General features: G+C 46.2%; 1 protein-coding gene across 1 annotated transcript in view; it reads right to left on the reverse strand.

Annotated features, from left to right (window-relative positions):
- Positions 1–2,099: 2,099 nt before the first annotated feature.
- PAQR8 (progestin and adipoQ receptor family member 8) overlaps positions 2,100–20,483 on the reverse strand; it is a 44,961-nt gene continuing 26,577 nt past the window's right edge. The window contains exon 2 of the mRNA XM_066359210.1: positions 2,100–6,407. Within this exon, the coding sequence (XP_066215307.1) occupies positions 5,312–6,373 (1,062 nt within the window). The 5' untranslated portion in view covers positions 6,374–6,407 and the 3' untranslated portion in view covers positions 2,100–5,311. The remainder of the gene's footprint in view (positions 6,408–20,483) is intronic.

Here is a 20,483-nt window from a genome sequence, read left to right on the forward strand (position 1 = left end):
AATCGCAGATTCAAAGTCTTATCAGTTGTCAAAATCCCTTGAGAGCCAATTGTTTGAAGAACTGACTATCCCAGTGAAAGATGAGAAAGGGCTTGCATAATCTTGGCAAGATTATTAATACTAGATAAGTTTCTCATCCAGGGACTCAATAGTATTAACCAGAAGCCGTGAAGAGAGAGTGAGATTTGACTTTATAATCTAGGCCAACAAGGGCCTGTGGCCAGTGGAACTTCGGGCTTCTAAGAAGACTGTGAGGCGCAAAGAATGCTTTATTTGGCATCCAAGGAGATGGTGTGAATTCACCTTCCCTTGAGAAGAAATGATACAACTCTGGCGATTCATGAGGTTATTTAGGATCAAAAGTTAAAATGAGATTAGGTTCAAGCGTAAACAAGACATAGGAGTGCTTTTATGTACTGTAAAGGGCCCTGCAAATATTTGGTGTTGATGTTTCTGATTAGCTGAGCCCTCAATTTCTCTGAAAAATAAATGAGTTTGAGCTTGAACATTACAACCAGTTATGTGCCTTTGAACCAGTCACTGGATTTTTTTAGTGTTTCCTAGTTTGATGGAGATCATTTTGGCCTTACCTCACACGATTATTTAGAAGCTCAAACGTGGAAAGGCTGTGGAAAGCGTGATAGGATCTGAGGTGGTATTTTGTAGGTTTTGATTTGGTCAAGGCCTCCTGGAGTCCAAAATACAATGCATACCGCTTCCCATGACAACCACCTTAGGTAAGAAAAGCCTGCACTTTAGATAAATATGCTCCCAAAGTTAGTATTTAAATGAATTATTTTTAATGCAATAATTTTTCTTCCACATTATCTCTAAAAAAATACTCTTTAATGGAGAAGGTAGGTTGTTGCCCCCCCCCCCCCCCCCCCAGAAGGCAGACAGAGTGCAGTGCGCTGTTTCTGGTTTACTGAATCAGGAACCTCATGGGCCCCTACAGGGCCTTTCCGGAAGATGAGACTTGATGTACCTGGGGATATAGACTGCTGATGGAAATACAGGGCTTCTCTGTGTCTGGATTATCAAGAATACCCAAGATGGAATAAAAACACTAGAGGACAGTAAGAAGGGCTAGAGAAGCAGCAGGAATAACAAGGATTGAGGTGGCCACAAAGTGACAACTTTGCTGGTGGGGAGGTGTTTCTAGCCTTTGGGGGTAAAAGGGTCTGGCCCAAAGCAGATCCCAGCTTCCCCTGGACGGGGCAGCCACCTGGCCCCCAGACTGTGGTTGGCCAAGAGCTGCAGAGGGGGTCCCTGTCACAGCCCCAGGTGGGAATGCTGATGTCCAGTCAACAGACTGCCACCTCCCCATGTGCTGCCTCCCTGTGCTTTCTTGCTTTGTCCTCATTGCAGTATCTCCAGCCAACATGTTGCCTACCACCAACAGGTGCTCACGAATACCTGACGGCTCAATAACTGAAGAGTGCTTACACTATTAACAGCAACAGCAGAGGCATTTGCAGGCTGCCTGGTGCCCTTGCTGATAATAAAAAGGGAAAAGGGGTTGGTTTACCCAAGAGGGACATTCATAATTCTACCAGTGGAGCCTCAAGCCAGGGCAATGTCATTTTCTTACTAGTATCGTGATAGTGCTGGACCAGAAGCTGGAGCAGCCTAGAGAAACACTTTTTTTTTTTTTTTATAGCTATTTAAATCTAATAGGCTACAAAATCCTTTGGCTGGTAGATGCTACATTTCACAACACATACGTTATAGTACCTGGGATAGTATAATTATAATTCCTAATTTTTAAATTTCAAATATGTAGTCTATGAATACAAGATTTTGAAATCTTTAACACTATTATCCATGAAACTAAGAGTATTTATTCAATTAGGTTGAAATCCTCAGGAAAATCCACTCTAAAGCTTTTTTTGGGGGGAATATCTGATATGCTTACAAGTGAGGATTTGGGGTATGTGTGTAGTTTTGGGGGATTTGAAGATTTTTAACTTTCATACTTTCCTACTTTCAGGTGGATATTAAGTGTCATGACCTCCTTCCTCCTGGCCATGATTGTCAAAGTAACCTTTGTCAAGGCTGTGTCACAGAAACAAGGTAGATGTTGACAGTACAACAAACCATATATAAAATCAGTTTAATAGTCACTTCTGTAAGTAGATTTATATAAACAGAAAACAGTTCCAATTTTTCCTTGCCAAGCAATCAAGCAAACCACTAGGCACAACACAATTTGTAGGCAGAGACCTTAAGGACAGTGGCTGGGCCCTCTCTGAGTCAGACACGAGTGCCACCTGGAGGGCCTACTAGGAACTACAGTGCAACCATAGAACCTCATGGTTTTAAGCATCAAAATACAATTTGTGAACAGTTGGGCAACACAGGCAGGGACGAACAGGCTTCACCGTGGTCTGAGCTCCTGCTATTTTTCAAGCTTCTAGTAGGGAACTGAGAACGCTGTTATTGAATGAGGTACTTACAGCCGAGGTGCAAAATAAAATCCTGACATCCTAAGAGTATCTATCCACTTCAGCTCGTTAATTAAGTACAGGTCAGGACATACGAGGCCAGAGAAAAGCAGGCAAATGCACGCCCTGTCTGTGCACCCCGCTGTCTCCTCACCCTACTCTGAGGAGGGCCTCGTGTGGATCCATCACATTCTGTACTCACAAGATGTCAGTGACTGACAGTTGAGTTTTTTTCAGAGGCATTTACACTTTAATAGGTTGAACGTATTAGTTTTAAAAAGAGAGAGACATAACGAGCTGGACTTCCGGTAGATTTCAACTGTTGGAGGCGGTATGGTGGGGAGATAATCATCTCCTTTATCAAAAACTCAATTATTCCCTTTAAACAAAGTACGTCTGTGCCTTACCAATACACTCATTTTAATGAAAGTGTTTTAAAAAGAGTATTTAATCCCTTAAAAGTCTCAGTGGTTAAAAACATCTGTGTTTCCTGTGTTTATATATGTCGCTAATAAGATACTGTCCCCTACCTCAAAGCTTCTCAAATATCTCTGGTGAAAAACATTAAAAAATTTTTTTTTCAATCAGTTGAGGGACCAACACTTGTGTAAATTAAAAAAAAAGTTATGGCAATATCTAAACGTTTAGTCTATCTTGTACTTATTTTGTTACAGCTGTTTACAGGGTGTAGGCTGGCATTGGTTTACACTTGAATATCACTGCTCTACTTCCTGTTTTCTCTTTTAAAAAAATTCCTGCAATTTGGCCTCAAGATCTCCGCCACCACAGTTACATTCAAGAGCTAGACCTGCATCTTCCTTCCAACTTTTAAAAGCGCGTGGGTCTTTGAACCATACTAATGAACATTTCAACCACTTTCCAGTCCCCGTTTGAAACTGACCCTCTACTTGGAATGCATTTGCACAACTCCATGTTCCCTTGTCTAGTTCGATCCCGTTCAGTTCACTGTCTGTGGTGAATTTGGCCTAGACACCAGAAGCTTGTCTTGTGTAAGACACTTGGGGAGCACAGAAGTTGACATATTTGAGATCAACAAAGAAACTCATCTAGGAGAACTATGTAGCTGACAAGACATGTATTTTCTTGATATAAAGGTTATAGGAAAGCTTCCACTAAATTTTTTTTCTTCCCTTCCTTCCCGTCCCCCGAATAAGAGGTTCAAAGAGTCTTTTGATTGACAAGCAATTGCTTCATCCACTGGTTGAGAAGCAACACATTTTTTTCTTATCTCAATAACCAAAAACTGCAAATTCCACATGGCCGTACATTAAGTAGTGTTCATACATTTCTATTTATAAGGCACAAAACCCACAAATCTCTCAGAGAAAGAAAAAAAAAAACCCCCAAAGATTTAAAGACAACAGAATAATCTAGTAATAGAAGATGTTCATCAAAGTGGAGTGAAAGCAAACCACTTCCTTTTCAGTAACTAGGAACCTTGTACTGAATGGAAATGGAGCCTCTGAGAAGGCGTCCATGGCTCCTCGATCCGCGCAGCCCCTCTCACGAGATCAGTGTGAAGTCAGCCCTCCAAGTAGCTACGTGGCCAGAACACATCCATGGCAAGTAGCACCTCTCCCACAGTAGCTCCTGGGCAGTGATGTCCTAAACACAACTTTCTAGCGACAGGGTGCCCAGTTCACCATTCTCACCCAAAGGAGCCTTCAGGGATGGACCTGCAGTAAGCCATGCTCACCTGTCTGGGGCTTGATTACTTTAAGGGCTCAGCTCTAAGTTGAGGCATGAGCCTGCATGAGTGCCCCGAACTAGTTAGTAATATGGGTCCTTCTTGGGCTGGCATATAATTAAAAGGCTGGACCTTGGGTTCATCTTGAAATAAGCAGATCCCTAGAAGGACCCTTAGAACCAATTCACTCTACCAGGGGCTTTTTAAACACGCTATTAAAATGTGGAGAAGATTCCCTGGAGCCAGCCCCAGATCTTCTGGCCTGTAAGGCAGCCCTACTAGATCTCAGGTAATCCTTCAGTTCACAGGCATAAAATCAAAAGGTCCCATGATACCAAACAGTATCATTACTTGTTGGCTGGGTCTCTTGGTGGCTCTTGGCACTGTACTTCCTAGTACCGGTTGCATTAGTCTCACACGAGAATAAATTTCTTGGATGTCCACATGGATCGAAGCAATGACCGAAAGTATGACTGCTTCACAGTCCTGTATATTACCAAGGTACAGATGGGAGTGAACAGTGCTTTAGAGAAAACAGACAGAGAGATGTCATCCTGAGAAAAGGTCAGGGTTAGAGTGAGAGAGAGCAGAAACTAGAAATCAGACGAACTGGATAATTCATTGTCGAAGGGTTTCACTGAATCTTGAAGACCCTGAATTCTCCACCCCGGACAATCTGAAATCCAAAGGAAATTGGGTCGTTGGGTCAATTTATTCAATTACCAAAGACAAGCACACAAGGGTGGCCATTCCAGTGCGGTGTGGACCAGCCACCTGCTTGTTTGCCAGTCCAAGTTTATCATCCCTTCAGCTCCAGGACTTGCCCCTGGAGGCCAGAGGCAGAATTCTACAGAATTTTCAGGTATGAAGATAGTTCTTAATCCCATGTCCCATGAATCGTAGCCAAGGTCTCCTCCTTTCCTGTGTCTTGAAAGACTATGATCTAGACGGAAAAGGAACGCTCCTTTGATTAACAACTATAACAACATAACTCTTGAATCCTTTGGCTTCCCAAGGCCATTGCCACATAGCACATCCTTGGAAATACATATTAATGTAAAAGCCAACTCTCAAAACACAAAAAGTCAACTCCTATTTCTTTCTCTCCTTTTCCCCAAATCTCAGCGAGGTGCCTCTATACTCGCCCCACCTGCCAGCCTCAGGACTCTTTCTTCATCAGTCTGGCCTTGACTTTGCGCCTCAGGAAGGCTGCAGTGCCCGCGCTGCACGCGGTCAAGAAGAAGAAAGACAGACAGGCCATGTAGACAGACAGGGGGCCGTGGCGCTGCAGGAAGATCTCCTGCCGCCCCCGGTAATCTAGGAGGATGGCCTCGAGCTGGGAGAGCGTGCAGACCGACAGAAACACGTGGAAGAGCTGGTGCCCGTGACCCACGATGTCGCAGGATCCTGGGAAGTACTTCTCAGGGACCGGGCACGAGAAGAAGTAGGCGCTGACCAGGAAGAAGAGGATCTGGAGGGTGTGGTACCAGGCGGCCTGCTCCTGGCAGCCAGCCAGGTGGCACAGGGCCACTCGGTGCGCCACGGGGCTGATGTCCAGAATGAAGGCCAGCCCCGAGGGCACCACCTGACATATCTTCTTCATGACCGGGTAAGGCCTCTGGTAGCGATACTTGGCATAGCAGCAGCCGGCACAGGATAACCAGCCACAGAAGGCGGCGGCCGGCAAGAAGAAGAGCCAGAAGCGCTCGTACCAGGCCTGGTCGGAGGCGTAGAAGAAGTGGACCAGGGCACTGCCGTACTGGTAGACGCTGACGCCGATGTAGTCCACGAAGTAGAAGGTGTAGTGCGCGAGCTCCGACTGGGACTGCAGCAGGTGCGCCAGCACGCTGAAGGTCAGGTAGGTGACGGAGGACAGCACGTAGAGGAGCAGCGGCAGCGTGCTGGCGGCCCAGGGCAGGGCCTCGGCCTCGGCGAAGGCCCAGAACCGCAGGAGCACGGCCAGGGCCGCCAGCAGGTGCGTCCAGACGTTGACCACCTCGTTGTGCTTCTGAAAGAGGCTGAAGAAGTAGTAGCGCCAGCGGTGTCCCGTGGGGCGGTAGCCCGTGCGGATGTAAGGCTCCCGGAAGAGCTGCGGCACGTCCGTCTCGGGGACGGTGCAGGGCATCTTGGGGAGCCCGTTCTCCAGGATCTTGGGCAGGCGGCGCAGCTGCTGCCCGCTGACCGACAGGGTGCTCAGGTGCTCCAGGATGGCGGTCGTCATGGCGCCCGGCGCGGCGGGGCGGGGGTGCTGCAGCCTAGAGAAAAGGAAGGAAAATCAGCACCAGTGCAGCGAGAGAGGGACTGAGCTAACAGAGCTAAGGAACTGTGGGCTTGCTTAAGGAAACGTGGCTTCCTAGTGCTATCGCGGAGGCAGGGAGGGAGCTGCAGACAGCTTCTTTGAACCGTTTTTCTTTTCCCATTTGTCAAATGATAGAGCTGGATCAAATCCCTCATTATCCTAACATTCTGATTTTACCTCCAATACCCACCACAGCCTAAGGCGAAGTCACATTTTATAAAACGGGAATGTTAGCCACCCTGTTTTTATGATATTTAGAAAGTAAGGGGAATTTTAAAGGCTTTGGAGTTTTCTAGATGTTATTAAAATATAATCATCAGACACGTTCTAATAGTATGAAATATATTGAAATATAAAAATTACAAATCTTCTATTACTAATAACAGCCTACATTTCTCAAGCACCTAATCTTAAATTATTCACGGATTTCACTGGTAACTTGAAAATCTGAGACAAACCATAGTAACCTGAACCTCAAAGTAAAGACAAACAAATGAATCATCAGTTAGGTTGGTAAACACCTATGTATATTCTGGGAAATATTTTTAACAGTTAAACAGAATTAACACGTGGCCTAAGTTTAATATCAAATCGAGTTGCAAAGATTGTGGTTTTACTTTAAAATTATGCTCTGCAAAGGGGGTACTTTCGGATTCGTCTGTCCCGGGTACCTAAATCTGTGCTCAGTGAATTTCAGGCCTCAAAAATGCTTCACTGACACTTGGAATTTTTGGCTGGCAGATGAGCCAGTTAAACGCAGTGATTATTTCATAAAAGATTTCATAAAGCAGCTGCAAAGCTTCATGTGAAGTTACTGAGTCAATAAGTGGATTTTTAGCATAGCTCCAGTTTCCCTCTGTACTTCATACTTCCTAGGTGCTTTTCCTCAAAAAAGTGCCAAACTTGAATTACTTAAATGGCCCCTCTTCTATCAGAGCCCTTGTGCTGAGTGAGACGCAGCAAGGGCTTCTCAGGGCACTACTAATTCTAGTGAAGAAAATTTAATCGTCCTACTCACACATCTTAATCAACATAGTAAAAGAAAAAAATATATAATCATGTCTAAACTGTAGGGCATGGGAAATCAATAAAATGTAAAAAGAGTTGAGGAGACCTGGAGTCCAGCCCTGGTTTTTGGCCACTTCCTAGGTAACCTTGGGCAAACGCCAGAACTCAGTAAGCTTCAGTTTCCTTGTCTGTAAAAGTGGAGTCATCAATTTATGTATCACATGGGTGGCTGTGATGGCTGAATGAGAGAATCTAAACTATAAAGTGCTTAGCACCCTGCCTGGCTCAAGATGAGTGTTCAGTAAATAGTAAGCATTGCTGTTATTTTTATTCCTATAAGCTGGGCTCTGTGTTAGGAAAACAAAGACCAATAAGATATGCTGCCTGCTTTTCAAGGTCAGAGCCTGCCAAGGAAGACAAGCAGGGAAGTCATGACCAGAACACAGGGTGAGCGCTCCACTGGAGGTGGGCACTGGCTCACGGGGGCTCTGCAAACACAAGCCAAATAGCAAGTAGGATAGGGAGGGGTGTGCAAGCTCCTCTAAGCGACCCCTGAACTGAGTCTCAATGGAAAATCAGAATTCCCAGGAAAACATGAAAAGGAAAGTGATCTCTAGGCAGAGAGCAAGGTCAAAGCACTTCTGCCAAAAGAAGGACCCATAAAGCCTGGCACACTTGAAGAGGTCACACTGGTGTGCTTTGAAGTAGAACATTGGCAGCAGGGACCTGAACTCCAGCCCTGTGCTCCACCCTCGACAAGCCATGAGCTCCAGCCTGGGCTCTGTCATCTGAGAAAGCTAACGATAGGAGAAGCTGCCTCACAAGGCGGACGGAAGGACCATTATGACATAATGTCTGTAAAGCATTTGACAGAGTGCTTGGCTCCAAGTCCGCAAAAACATCTGCTAATTACTGTGACCATCCCCGTGGGAGATGAGGGCCAGTTCATGAGTGGTCAACCTAGTGCCCTCTTAGAGTAGGTACCTTGTACCTACTATATAGTATGGCGGTCCCCGTAACCTTGTACTGTTCTTTGTTTAGCCAGGACTGACCAGTGGTCCCCTACCAGGAATGGGCTCAATATAAAAATTAGAGAAATGTATTAAGAATTACTGTATCAGTCAGAAAGACAGAGAAAGGATAGCAAAGAGAAAAAAAACCTGTCATCAGAATACCTTAATTCATTTAAAAATGAACAAAAAAGAAAAAGAAAAAGAAAAAGCTAAGCCGTGTTTCTGCTTTCCGCCACCAGAGGGACCCAAGAGCCTAAGAGTTCAGTTACAGATGGAGACTCCAACTGCCCAGGGTGGCAGTTGGTGACACTGCACAGCAGAAGTAAGGGAGGGGGACACCAGAAGGTGGGAATATGTAGGGTACAGCCGGCCCCAGGAGCAGGTGGACCCACTATGGAGCTGGGCCTGGGACATGGGATGACATGTCAAACTGTCCTGTTGCTGGTGGCTGAGAAACGCGTGATCTCGAGGAGCTGGGCTGCCTGGGGCTCTGGGGACTCAACGGGCTCTATTCTTTAGATACAGGCTTCCACCATCTCTTGTGAAACACAGAGGGAAATCAGATAAAAATGCCGGTCTGATTCCGTGGCTGGGTGAAACAGGTGAGTCACTGGGGATAGGAGCTGCAGGACTCGTTGAGGACACTCCCTGGCACGCCCTACCCGCACTGATCAAGGGTGTTTCAATCACCTCCGGGCACCCAGAGCACCTGGAGACAGTTCTGCATCCAGAGTGAAATAGCACAAGGCTGCACGATTTCCGCTCCTCTCTGCACCCAGGAGCCTGGCAGTTCAGTTATAGATGGAGACTCCAACTGCCCTGGTGGCAGCTGGTGACACTGCACAGCAGAGGTAAGGGAGGGGGACACCGGAAGGTGGGAACGCGTAGGGTACAGCAGCCCCGGGGTCAGGTGGACCGACTGTGGAATTGGGAGCCTTGCACAACAGCAGGTTCTTACAGACTGACGACACAACCGAGTTTCTACAGACGAAAACCGTGGCTTTGGGTTGGCTATCAGTTGGAACCACATCCAGTTCAGACCTGGGAGCCAGCTGGCGTCTGTCTGTTCTTATGAAGAAAGGACAGATCATGATGCTGCTTTATTGTCAATTTCCAGAAAACCCATCTGCAGAGCTCAGACCCGAAGTTCCTCCAGCCCTCCTGTCACCAGCCTGACCTCATGGTTTTATGTAGACCAGTTCTTTCCAGAGAATTATTTCGACTTCTCTGACTTAACGAAAACTAAACTAGAAAGAGGTTTCTAGGACTAAGAAGCAGAGAAGTATAAGACCAAGAGGATCTTCACATTAACCTCAAAGGAAAATGTGCACGAGAAAAAACAATTGGCAGAATCTTCCCTTCCCTTGCAAACAAGGCCTCCTTTGTCAGGAATCCTTAAAAGTGCCATCACACCAGTCTCAGGGTCTCCTTGACTCCATCCTCTGGAGCCTGCAACCCGACTCCTACCGTGTGACCTGGAAGTTGCAGGGACATGACCAGCATGGCCTCGACTCAGGACATGATCGGTCATCTCCCTCAGCAATGAGGATGACAAAAATGTCTAGGTTAGGCGTGGCCAACAGTTCTTGCCCCCGGGCCAGATTAGAAAGAAAACTTTTTTCATGGTCCGGACAAAATATTAAAATTAAAAAATGTTAAATACAAAAACAATTCGTTTAAGTAAATAAAATTTTATTATGTAATTTGTTTATGAATAAATGTGAGTGAAAAAAAATATATTTTTTTGTATTTTTCTGAAGCTGGAAACAGGGAGAGACAGTCAGACAGACTCCCGCATGCGCCCGACTGGGATCCACCCGGCACACCCACCAGGGGCAACGCTCTGCCCACCAGGGGGCGATGCTCTGCCCCTCCGGGGCGTCGCTCTGCGGAGACCAGAACCACTCTAGTGCCTGGGGCAGGGGCCAAGGAGCCATCCCCAGCGACCGGGCCATCTTTGCTCCAATGCAGCCTCGGCTGCAGGAGGGGAAGAGAGAGACAGAGAGGAAGGAGGGGGGGGGGTAGAGAAGCAAATGGGCGCTTCTCCTATGTGCCCTGGCCGGGAATCGAACCTGGGTCCCCCGCACGCCAGGCTGACGCTCTACTGCTGAGCCAACCGGCCAGGGCGTGAAAATATTTTTAATATACAATATTATTTTAATAAAAATATAATTACATACCGTAGAAATATCCAAACTGTACTGCAATCAATCAAAACAATATTTAATTAATAGAATGAGCTTGAAGGGGTTATATTGCAAATAAAACAATTATTTCATTTTACAAACAGCCTGGACACATTTTCAGTTATCAACTGCAGCTATTGTCTGTGCTACAATGCCACTTGATTCAGTACACTTGACCACAAAAATAACAAATTCTTTGACCTTGGGTGTGCACTGGCAAACTCCGCCTAAAAGAATGTGGGTTTCACATCGCTGCTAAACGTCAAACAGTTCATATCGAGTACAGACGAGTACAAAAATTGTGAATCTTTATAATGGAATTTTTTTTTTTAAAGAAGAATCACGAATTCATTCAACCAATTATTGGAAGTTAACCCTAGATTAGTCACACGCGGAATTCTTTTCCGTGTATCACTATCTTCTTAAATATCTCGATTTCCAATAATCAAAGACGCTTCCGCTTCTGAGTAGCTGAGATTTTAAAGTAGTGGAGAATATTAAAAATTTAATCGCGGGCCGCATAAACTCATTACGCGGGCTGTGTGTTGGCCATGCCTGGTCTAGGTCCTCTGCCTGCAGATGAAACGGACCTCAATTTCCCTTTGGAAGGCCAGGGTCATAAAAAACTGCTAAACTAATGCGAGGGGATTACTTCTTAGTCCTTTGCTTAGCAACTAGCTCTTCCCTGGCCATAGAATTCTCCCTTTGTCTGCGAGCCACCACCATAGCCACAACGATGGTGATAGGTTATACTTCTTTGTCATCATTAACTTGAGAAGCTGCTGTCCGGTGGGGCCTGACCACACCCCTATATGGGCCTTACTTTCCCCAAACCATAGTAAGCAGTGTTTCCAGACAGGCCTCAAAGGGCCAGCTATAAAGTCCGAGAGCCTTTGGAGGAAGTTCTGAAGGAAGCACACATATTGGTATCATGATGTTGGTGCAGAAACACACCTTCCAGCCTTCCCCGTGTGGTCCTGAGTCAGGGCTCCTCCCTCACTCAGGGCCTCTGTGCCCGTGCACTCTTCCCACACTCACATGGCCATCAGCTAGCTAAGATGTTCCCTTGCAGAGAGCACAACCAACCCCTCTGCTGAGTGAGACAGCTGAGATGTAAATCGTCCTGAAGAAGAACCCTCATGAACTGGAGGAGCTCAGGTCTTAAATCATTTTGATCATTTGAGCATAAATTATCTGCTCAATGATGTGCCAGAGGACGAATAAGACCCCTTACCTCAAACAGCTTATAAGAAGAGTCAGACTTCCTGAGTCAACAGCCAACATCACCGACTGCGCATGATCACGTGTTACACAGAGTGAAATACAAATATGGGTCTCTCTAGAGCGGAGCACGCCCGGGGCACACTGGGATGACGGTGGGAGAAGGGGGACTTGTGCTAGGCCTTGAAGGCTGGTTAGGGCTTAGACAGGGGAAGGGGTGAGTTGTGGGATGTTCCAGGAAAAAGGCAAAGTATGAGCTAGGAGTGGTGTGGCTTCTTCGTGGGCCCTTGAGCAGAGGGGCGGTTAGGGACCCATGAAGTGAGTGGGGTAGAAGGCACGGCATCCGTGGAAGGAGTTTAGACTTGTAATGTTCCAGGAGGAAGATGGGAGTTCATTCCTCATCTCTGAAGCTTTTAGCTTCAATCCTTTTCTCACCTGAGCTCCGGGGGGCTCCTACTGCGGACCAATGCTATTTGTTTTGGCTGGAAGGAACCTTGAATGACACTCCCCTGTTGGTCTCACCTGTTTTCTTCTCCCATCATCCCTGTCACTGGCATTCCCACGGTTCCAGCCTCTGCCCCCTTTCCCACACCCATGGTGCTCCTCACACAGGCTTCTCCCACGCCCTTGGCTTCGGCCAGTACCTGTATCAGATGATTCCAAACATATGTCTCCACCCAGATCTTTCCTGAGGTTTGGGTTTAAATATCCAACGGCTCTGGATTTGTCCAACTGAATATCCCACGGCACCTCAAACGCTACAACTTCACCCTCCTCCTTCAGCCCACACTCGACCCTCCTCCCTTTACATCTAATCAGTCAGCTAGGCCTGCTGAGTTTATCTCAGTATTTCTAGAGTTCATTCATCCTACTGCTGTCCCTTAATTCAGGCCTTTAAAATGAACAAACATAGACAATGAAAACAGCAGTCTCATAACTGACCTTCCTTCCTCAGCAGATGGTTCCCCTGCTTCACGTCCTCCAAACCCTCACTTCTCCAAACCACCTCAGGGTGACAGTTTAAAAATAGAAATCTGATCACTACTTCCCTCCTCCAAATTCCTCAGTAGCTCCCCACTGTTTACAACACAGACTGTAAGCCCTGCAGAGCACACGGGCCCTTCTTCTGTTGACTCTCATCCTATCCCAGCCCCCTTTCCCAGGAGAGGGGCTGTACCCGCAGGTCACTTTGATACCTGGGTCATAATCCCGGGAGTTTTCAAAAGCACCACTCTATCTCCCGTGTGTGCTTCTGCACACAGTGACGGCCCCAGCACCCTCTGGCCCTGCAGCCCTGGCTCCTCAACCTTCTGTGCAGGAGCCAGCTCACCAGGAAGGCTTTCCTAACCCCTGGCGACCATCACCCCCGTCCGGCCGCCCCCGCACATTTCTCTCCTGGGCCCTGATCACTGGTTTACTCCGCTCACTTCCCCAGCTCCTTCAGGGACAGAAACTGTGGGGCACATAACTTCCCATGTCTAAAATGGTATGCGGCATATAAAATAATTACACACTAATAATTATTTACTGAGTGAATTCATTCTGTAAGCCCAGACATATGGCGCCGATTTCCTTCTGTTTGGCAAGATTGAGGGATAAAAGAAATAATTGCTTGGGAGCTGGGAGGTCTGGCGGCTCATGTTGGCTCTACTTAGTTAGCTGTGTGGCCTGGCCAGGGTGCTCAACGACTCAGCGTCCGTTTCCCCGTAACTCTGGGTGGGTGAGAGCAGGTGACCACCTGTCTCTCTACCTCTCAGGAATAAAAGAGAATAAAAAGAAGAAATGATAATAAAATGAGAAGTAGTTGGATACCACTTGGAAGAGGCAAAACACGCACATTAAAGTGCTAGTACTATTTGAACTGGAGACCTCACAGAAAGATTACAAATTAGTAATGTATGCGTTTTCTGCTTTATAATTGATTTTAGTGCATTATTTCAAAATGGAACAGGAATTTAATTTAATCCTCTTAATACCCAGCCCAACTACTTTATAGAGAGTTTCCAGTAGACTCAGATTATTATGAAGTTGGAATTAAAAGTTTTATTTTAATATAAACTAGTATTTCACTCTTTTAATAATATGAGTGTGATATCTGTACCATGAATTCTATTAACATTTATAAGAAAGTGTCATAAAATGTTACAGCATGCTTTGGACTATTTAGGGTCCAATCTTAAAATTTTTTATCTCGCCCTGGCCGGTTGGCTCAGCGGTAGAGCGTCGGCCTAGCGTGCGGAGGACCCGGGTTCGATTCCCGGCCAGGGCACACAGGAGAAGCGCCCATTTGCTTCTCCACCCCTCTGCCGCGCTTTCCTCTCTGTCTCTCTCTTCCCCTCCTGCAGCCAAGGCTCCATTGGAGCAAAGATGGCCCGGGCGCTGGGCATGGCTCTGTGGCCTCTGCCTCAGGCGCTAGAGTGGCTCTGGTCGCAACATGGCGACGCCCAGGATGGGCAGAGCATCGCCCCCTGGTGGGCGTGCCGGGTGGATCCCGGTCGGGCGCATGCGGGAGTCTGTCTGTCTCTCCCTGTTTCCAGCTTCAGAAAAATGAAAAAAACAAACAAAAAATAAAAATAAAAAAAAAATAAAAATAAATTTTTTTTTTTATCTCAAGTGCTCCTTTAAAACTATTTTAAAAAAATAAAGCCTGACCTGTGGTGGCGCAGTGGATAAAGTGTCAACCTAGAAACGCTGAGGTTGCCGGTTAAAAACCCTGGGCTTACCTGGTCAAGGCACATATGGGAGTCGATGCTTCCTGCTCCTCTCCCCTTCTCTCTCTCCTCTCTCCTCTCTATAATGAATAAATAAAATCTTAAAAAAATAATTTTTTTTTGGCTTGACCTGTGGTGGTGCAGTGGATAAAGCGTCGACCTGGAAATGCTGAGGTCGCCGGTTCGAAACCCTGGGCTTGCCTGGTCAAGGCACATATGGGAGTTGATGCTTCCAGCTCCTCCCCCTCTTCTCTCTCTCTGTCTCTCCCTCTCCTCTCTAAAAAAATGAATATAAAAAAAATAAAGACAATTACTCTAAAATGGAAAGAGAAAAAAGCAGGGTAAGACCTCTGTTCGTGGCAATAATTTTACATTTTTGCCTAAAACTGTGTATTTAGATTTTCTTTTTAAATCAAAACTAAAGCATGCATTTAAAAGTCTGGCTTTGTTTACCTCGTTTTGACTGATGAAAACTACCCAGAATGTATTTTCTTTTCAATGAGGTTAATAAAACAATGAAACGGCTATTGCTGGTGACGGTTGTGGACCCCTGAAAACACAGTAAAAACATGTTAAGTGCCCACAGATAACCCTTTAGCTTTCAGAGAAGAGCTGTGTGGACCAGCAGAGCAGCCTGTCTCCCATCTCTTAGCAACAGAGTTAACTGCCTACACCAGGTATGCCCACTGCCCTCACTACTCCTGGAAACCTCTTCCGCTCGCTAGGTTTCCCCTCAGTGGGAGCTCCATGGTGATGGTCCCACTCATGTCCTCGTACCTCCCCCAGGCACCTCTGTAGGATGCGGGCTTTTCCCCTGGTCCTTTCTAGCACGTCTCCACCACCGTCCCCAACCATCCTCCACCCCTGCCCTACTTATTCTGCTGTCGCTCGGGCTTTTGTGCTTCTGCAAATGCCTGGAGGGCCTATGCCACGGAACACCTTCTGTTCCTCTTCATGCCCTAGCTCAGAGTGCCCTGGGAAGCCTTCCCGTCAGGTCTCCCTTCGCCTACGCTGCCCGCCGCACTGCGGTCCTCTGTTAGAGCAATGTCCCTACTGTACAGCTACCACATTCCTGTGTACACTACATGTGTCTCTGCCCTGTAACCCAGAAAGACCCTCTGAGGCCCGAGAATCTTTCCTCACCTACCACCGTGCCCAGCACACAGCGGATGTTCCAATCAACTGCTGTTGAATAAATGAATGAACGAAATGAAAATGTCAGAATAATAACAACAAACACTTATATGGTGTTTCACATGCCTGGCAGTGTCCTAGAGGCTCTTCCCAAGTATTAACTCATTTAAACTTCCCAACAACTCCTACCTGGCATTGGTACTATTTCCTATCATCGTTCTCACTTCACAGATGATGAAACAGAAGCACAGAGAGGTTCATTAACGTGCCCAAAGCTACACAGTAAATCACAGAGCCAGGAAGTAACCCAAAGTAGTTGGCCCTAAAGACTGGGCTGTTAACCATTATGCCTTCAAAAAAAGCACTTTTAGACTAAACCCAAATATTTTTCGAAAATGAGCGATGTCAGATATGCTACTGTGACACCGCTTTGCTCCATTAACAAAGATAATTTGCAGCTGGCCCCACAAAAGCAATCAGTATCGCAAAGCTTTTCAGTTCTTTGCCACTGAGTTTATTTGTGAATCAGACTGCGGTATTCTCTAAGAGAAGGAAGCACGACAGCCACATAATCTGAGTGGAATCTATCAGATAATCCAAGTGGGTGTAACCAGATGGAAAGTGCTTTATAAACCCCACAGGCCTCTTTCATCTCAAAGAGAGTGGGACTTGCAGCGGCTGGCTTTGCAGAGCTGGTGCAGTGAGACATTCTAATCATAAACCCAAAGATAAGGTTGCTTATCAGCCCGCTGGAGGAAAGCACGCCGAGGATGAGGAGAGTCACTGATTCTGCGGCTCCCGTAGCATGCTATCTGGAAAGCCTTTCCCTGGGTAACAAAGTAGAGAACTGAATTAAAAGCTCCTTATTTGGGAAATGGACATGGTTTGGTACTGATCTGAAGGCCAAAGAGAAGCACTCCAAAGCGATGGTGTTCCCTGGTCTACGGCAAGGACCCTACCTGTACAAACGTGGCTTAGCTGGTTCCCTGGAAAAGCACCGGATGAGGAATTGAAAGTCCCAACGTCTAGTTCTAGCTCTACCACTAACTATGAGGCTTTAGGCAGCTCACTCAACCTCTCTAGGCCTCAGTGTTCTCGTCCATAAAATAAGAGTATAATCTCTACAAACTTGGATACTCTAAAATTCTAGAATTCACCTGGGCTATGTTCTGCTTTGTACAGAAGATCAAGCCGTGTGCGAAAATCACCGAGAGACGGATCCTGTGACATTGCTTCGTGTCACCGTGTGGGGGCTCCACAGATGGCAGGAAGGTGGCCTTCTGCTCATTGGACAGAGAACAAAAGGACAGCAACTTCTATGAAAGAAGGCAGAAGAAATGCGTCCAGAATCCACAGAAGCCCAGCTCACACAGCCATGCCTAACCATAAACGGCTGAGAAAAAAACAGCCGTCAGAATGCCAACATGGTGTCCGTCCCTGAGGACTGGACCCACGCTTCGAGCAGCCGCTGGTCGAACCAGAGACAGAGGTGGAGGGTGGAGCTGCCAACGGCCTCAGACGCTCCGGGGGTCCCCACAGTCATCCGTCAGATGAGAGGCCGCTGGGCCCACACCAACCTTTGGAGCCACACCTGCCAAGCATATCACTGTTTATACAGTCATGTTTTCAAGAGCAGCACCACGGGCAGAATCCTATTATTAGCAGAGATCATTTTAACATGGACTCAGATTTGCCCATGGTCCACACGTCTCCTCTCTCTAAGTAAGAAAACCTAACAAACATAAATAGGATCTTGATATCCCCAAATGGGAGATCTGATTTAATAAGCTATGATAAACCTATAAAATAGGATGTGACACACATATCTAAATAACTACAGTGTAGATATATTAACATTTATTGCTATAGAAAGATGCACGTGAACTATGTATGTGTCTGCTCCACTGTTTTCTCACTGTAGTCTCCCTGCACTCAGAGCAGTGAGTAACTAGCACCCAGTAAATGCTCAACAAAGATTTCCTGAATAAATAGAGGAATAGAAGACACTGTTATGAGGAGGCAAATTAAAAGTACGTGTTCCATGTTCATAAACACAGGCACAGAGAAAGTACGGAAGAGCATATAATCAAAATATTAACATCGATATTGGTACGTGGGAAGATTACGGGGAACTTTACTTTTCTTCTGGAGTGGATACTATTATTATAGTACTTTTATTTTTCTTTTAATTTTTTTTTTTGTATTTTTCTGAAGCTGGAAATGGGGAGAGACAGTCAGACAGACTCCCGCATGTGTCCGACCAGGATCCACCCGGCATGCCCACCAGGGGCGACATTCTGCCCACCAGGGGGCGATGCTCTGCCCCTCTGGGGCGTCGCTTTGCCGCGACCAGAGCCCCTCTAGCGCCTGGGGCAGAGGCCAAGGAGCCATCCCCAGCGCCCGGGCCATCTTTGCTCCAATGGAGCCTTGGCTGCAGGAGGGGAAGAGAGAGACAGAGAGGAAAAAGGGGGGGGTGGAGAAGCAAATGGGCGCTTCTCGTATGTGCCCTGGCCGGGAATCGAACCCGGGTCCCCCCACACACCAGGCCGATGCTCTACCGCTGAGCCAACTGGCCAGGGCCTCATTATAGTACTTTTAAACAATGAACATTTACTACCTTCGCGATTGGAAAAATAGTTATTGCTATTCTGCAAATAGAAATATATGACATAAATATAATATGATAAATATGTAAAACTTGGAAAAACAAGATTAATTAGTATAATGTATATGAAGATACTCCCTGCTACAAAACAAAACAAAAAACCTTCAGCATTATAAAGGAATACATACTTATTTGCATTATTCTGTGCATTTTGAGCTCAACTAGTTAGCATATCGTACTAATAAAATTATTTTTAGGAGTAACCTAGTAACCTGCCATGAGGTAAGCTAATGGTCATGGGGGTTTGAAGGGTAAAAAACATGCAACTCCTACTGTTAAGGCAGCAATTGTGTGTTCCTTTAGGCTGGGAAAGCCAGTACAGGGGGTTAGCATCGTGCTTACGCCGTTAGCATCGTGCTTACGCCGTTAGCATCGTACTTACGGACCACATGGAGGAACTGGTTTGGCCGTGTGCGGCGGAAGAACACGCAGTAACACCGTGTATGAGGGAGGGAGTTGGCGTCCCCCAGAACACTTACCTACGCCATTTTGGACTGTTAAAAGCACGAGTGGTCCATTTGTGTGGCTTTGTTTGGCAACTTTTTGGTCCTTATCATGGCTCCTGAACTGTGTTAGGATAGGTAAGTGACAGGCTAGGGTGCGTTTCGACTTACACCAAAACTGGGGTTATTCACTGTCGTAGGAACAGAACTGTGCCATAACCTGAGGACCCTCTATACACAATATTGTCATAATCACACAAACCCAATGGCCTTAATGAGCGAGTCGATCCCTGACCATGTGGGCGCCTGACATGGCCAAACCCTCTCTCTAAAAGAGGCACGTTGCCCCTATGTGCCACAGATGTGCCAGGAACACGTGCGGCCTTCTGGGCTCAGTGACCTTTCCACCTCTGAATTTTTTCCTCCCTAACTTCCCATAATATTGATAGTAGAAAGAAAAGACAATTTTAATTTGCTGCTGGGCCTGGGGCGTCTGTCCTCTGAGTGCCTTTTTCTCTTTCTCCAACTGGAATTCTCCAGTTGGGATATCTGAAATTCTTTTCTTTCTTCCTTAATTCCTTCCTTCCTTCATTTCTTTCTTGTTTCCTTCTTTCTTTTCTCCCCTTTTTCCATGTGCATGTACTATTGTTGTAAGGTACCAAAAAGCTGCAAAAGTAATATTGATAATCTAGGAGGAAAAGGTCAGGCTTTCCTGTCCTGTCCTTCCTATGGGGAAAGGAGGGAGAAGAATGTAGAAGTTTTTGGCTTGCAAGAAACAATGGGTCATTTAGTTTTAAATCTAAAATAAAAGTTAACGGAAAAACTTCTCTTTCAATGGGAGACAGAACTTACATACCACCTTGCATTGACTGAGGTACCTCCCTCTTCCTGGAATCTTGAGAGTAAAATACCTCTAGGCTAGTGAGGGAAGATGCACCCTAAAAGGTTTGTAAACATCTTTGATTGTGTTACCTTGAAAGTCTTAATGTTTCTGTGTATCCCCTAAACCAGTGGTCCCCAACCTTTTTTGGGCCACGGATCGGTTTAATGTCAGAAAATATTTTCATGGACCAGCCTTTAGGGTGGGACGGATAAATGTATCACGTGACAGAGACAAGTGTCAAGAGTGAGTCTCTAAGATGTAACAGAGGGAATCTGGTCATTTTTTAAAAATAAAACATCGTTCAGACTTAAATATAAATAAAACGGAAATAATGTAAGTTATTTATTCTTTCTCTGCGGACTGGTACCAAATGGCCCATGGACCGGTACCGGTTCGCAGCCCAGGGGGTTGGGGACCACTGTTCTAAACAAATGTTGTCAGCTTGTGCCATGATGTCATGCTCTCCCCCGCCTGTGTGTGATCAGGGGTATATAAGCAGCCCCTGAACTATTTTTTGGGGACTGCGCCATTAGGGTCTACTGCCCCGTGTCAGCCATATGCGACCGGCATATTTAATAAATCTCCTCCTTTAATAAAAGTCTTCAAAATTCATCTGGACTGGGTGTCTCTGCATGAACCCGATGGAGTGAGGTACAGTGCCTTTCAGAATTTGGGGTGCGGTACTTTATAACACTGTGTGTGTGTGTGTGTGTGTGTGTGTGTGAGAGAGAGAGAGAGAGAGAGACAGAGAGAGGGACAGACAGGGAC

This window comes from Saccopteryx leptura, chromosome 1 (genome assembly GCF_036850995.1).
Source record: "Saccopteryx leptura isolate mSacLep1 chromosome 1, mSacLep1_pri_phased_curated, whole genome shotgun sequence".
Classification (NCBI taxonomy): Eukaryota; Metazoa; Chordata; class Mammalia; order Chiroptera; family Emballonuridae; genus Saccopteryx; species Saccopteryx leptura.